This window comes from Setaria italica, chromosome IX (genome assembly GCF_000263155.2).
Source record: "Setaria italica strain Yugu1 chromosome IX, Setaria_italica_v2.0, whole genome shotgun sequence".
Lineage (NCBI taxonomy): Eukaryota > Viridiplantae > Streptophyta > Magnoliopsida > Poales > Poaceae > Setaria > Setaria italica.
Genome location: NC_028458.1, coordinates 37,511,423 through 37,514,494, shown reverse-complemented (window position 1 = coordinate 37,514,494; position 3,072 = coordinate 37,511,423). Strand labels below are relative to the sequence as shown.

The 3,072-nt window shown below is 44.0% G+C and overlaps 1 protein-coding gene across 3 annotated transcripts in view; it reads right to left on the bottom strand.

Moving 5' to 3' along the window:
• Window positions 1-506: 506 nt before the first annotated feature.
• The window catches only part of LOC101784313, a 12,647-nt gene continuing 10,081 nt past the window's right edge, over window positions 507-3,072 (bottom strand). For all 3 annotated transcript variants that reach the window (XM_022823123.1, XM_022823124.1, XM_004983609.4), the window contains exons 14-17: window positions 2,348-2,469; window positions 1,381-2,265; window positions 928-1,018; window positions 507-841 (exon numbers count right to left, since the gene is read on the bottom strand). In XM_022823123.1, the coding sequence (XP_022678858.1) occupies window positions 825-841; window positions 928-1,018; window positions 1,381-2,265; window positions 2,348-2,469 (1,115 nt within the window). In that variant the 3' untranslated portion in view covers window positions 507-824. The remainder of the gene's footprint in view (window positions 842-927; window positions 1,019-1,380; window positions 2,266-2,347; window positions 2,470-3,072) is intronic.

Below are 3,072 nucleotides of genomic sequence, written 5' to 3'. Positions count from 1 at the left end.
CCCCCCCCCCAAGGACGGCTCCCCCGTCGACGGCGGCCTTGGCTACGCCGCCCCCAGGATGGCTCCGCATGGCGGCAGCCTTGGTCGCGCCGCCCCCCAGGATGGCTTCCTCTACCTCACCATTGTGGAGCTCGAGGTCAACGCCTTGGCTTCTCCACGCCGACCCGGCCTCCGCCACGCCAGCCTCCTCTGCCCCACCCCGGCAAGCTCCTCCACGCCGCCTCAAGCAAGGTCCTCCACCCACTCTCCTCCAGGCATCGATTGTCAAGACTCAAGAACTCTGACACCAACTATTACACGTCTACATCCCATGACCTGGATGCTTGTACGAACATGTCAAACCAGCAATTCAGCACTCTGTTGGCATCGTTTCTGCATGAACAAGCGTTGTTACAAAAAAGAAAGGGGGGGCAAACAACAGCCTTCACTACATAACGTCACTCATCCTGCTTCTGCGACTGCAGCGAGCTCTACTAAGGAACGGATGATCAAGCAACGCATGGGGGTCACGGCCAAACAGGATACAGTAAACTGTCGGATAAATTTAAGGCACGCCCAATTTCTTTCCCGGCGTATCCACACCACACAAACTAGGAGGTTACTACGAGATTAATTGCTATTCTAGAACACGGAAGAGTTATGTCTGATTCAAGCAAGCAAAAGAAAAGGGAGGCAGAATGAGCTAGTTTATAATACATCTGAATCCTTGTGCTCCAATAAAAGCTTCTACTCCAATCCTATCCTTCGGCTTCCATACTGGATGGCTGCATCTATGTACAACGAGGAGAGCTGTCCCATTAGAAACAGTGCTGTCGTGCCTTTTCTCAGCCATGACCTCTCCCTGTTTCCACAAGTTTCATAACAGAATGACCATCACATAAGGAAAAAGAAACTAAACTAAACTAAGGAAACAGGTGTAAGAGTTACCTCTCGACGAAGCACTTCTGTAATTGCTCCTAGGAGCCTTCTCGCTAGGAACTTTGGAGATTATGAGGGAACTTTGCAAACCCTCTAGTAACTGTAGCACAAATTTGGAGCAGAAGTTAGCCATATACAAGAAGTTTGATATGTAAGTCATTTCAGGCAAGCTCCATAACATGTTCCACAGCACACTAGCACCACTCGTGCGAAAGCACACAGAGAAATGAGCACAGTAACATATACCGAATGGTCCCACAAAACGAAGTATGAAAAGGCTAGAATAACTGAAGGAAATAGCATAGGAATATGTTGTAAGCTAATTATATTTCATGCAGAGTAAACAATTAGTTAAAGAAAGCGCCACACCATGAAAATTCAATGACAAAAGGGAATCCAAAGGCAATATCTATATTAATATAAATGTGTTGCAACTTGGAACATAGATATAGTTGTGCTTACCCTTGAAGTTGGTTGAATTCGCCGGTTAGATCGTCTGGGTTCAGCAGAATCTGAACTAGTCCTTTGGGGCTCACCAGAATCAGAACTAGTCCTTTCAGAGGTTCTAGGTACACCTCTGTTCACGTTACCCACAGTAGGAACATATTTCCTTTTAGCTCGATTATTAACGGGTACATTCTGCTTGGAAGTAGGAACGGTAGATGCAGCTTGCATCTCAGAAACAGAAGGAACTTCAGTTCTAAGGCCCGTGCCCAGCACAGAATTATTTTTTTCTATAGTGGGCTTCTCAGTGTTGGAAGTGCTTGTTGTACTTCCCGCAAAAGTAGAAGTCCTTTCAGAAACACCAGGATTTGGAACAGATATGGGCAAGGAACCCTTGTCAGGAACGCTGTTAGCTGCAACATTCTGAGACTTTGTAGGTTTAGGTAATCTAGACCTCATCTCACCTACCCTCCTTCCTCTATTATGATCAACTTTAGAAGTATTTTCACGCGGTCTTGGCAATTGTGGCATAGAATGTTTCGCAAGCCTGCTAGATGCATTGCCCTCGGAAATCTTGTCAGATTGGCCTGCATCATAATGTTTGCTTACTTCCATAAACTTCTTCTTCTTTCCATGCTTTGGAACACCATAGACGACCTTCGATCCTTCTTTCTGTAATCCAGGCCGTTTGAATGCAAGAGCATCAGATTTATTCTCAGCTACACTCTTCCCAATGTTGAAAACCATGTCCCTCTGAGACAAAGGCAATGGCTTTAGCTCCTCCGGCTTTTTTGCATTGGTATTCTTGTCCTTCGAAGGACCCCCTGCTTCGCCAACAATAGATAGATCACTGCCTGCTTGAAGCAGGTCTGTCCTTTGGCGTTTCTCAAGAGGCGAATCACCCTAAAATCATAGTGCATTGCAATTCAGTCATTGTGCAGAAGTACAGAGGAAAAGATAAAAAGTCTAGAAAATAAAACCAAACCTTATTGGATTTAGATTTCCTTTCTCTTGCTCGGGACCACTCTGTCCATTGACCATCTTTCCAAACACGTGATGGACGAAGACTCCAACCATCGACAACTAACGACTCGCCACCACCTCCAACTGGAAATAAACAATTAGGACAAAGTTAAACTTTAATCCAGATAACGCATAGCAATACAGCAGATACAATAATTAAAAAAGTAATCAATGAACCATTAATTCTGCCAAACTGAAAAATATCAGTTTCAGCTCAGAGGCATATTTGCATTGCCCAGTGCTATATATACCCCCGTTGGTTTGACTGAAGGTTCATTAACATCTTTGAATTTATTCCAGATATTTGGAGGTTTCTGGTTCGTGCTTATTTACATTTTTATCCAAAATAAATTGATTTCATATGAAAATTTGCAACAAAGATGGATGGACCACCATGCTTATTAGTTAAGAGTAAGAATATATTATGCACCTTGGCATTGACTATGATACTTCATAAGTTGTATAGGGGTGAAATCCCTGTGATCTGAGGAGACAGGGACATATTGCGTATCTAGTAGTACTCCCTCCGTTCCAAATTGTAGGTTGTTTTGGCTTTTCTAGGTTCTAAGCACGAACCAGAAACCTCCAAATATCTGGAATAAATTCAAAGATGTTATATGAACCTTCAGTCAAACACAACGGGGGTATATATAGCACTGGGGCAATGCGAAATATGCCTCTGAGCTG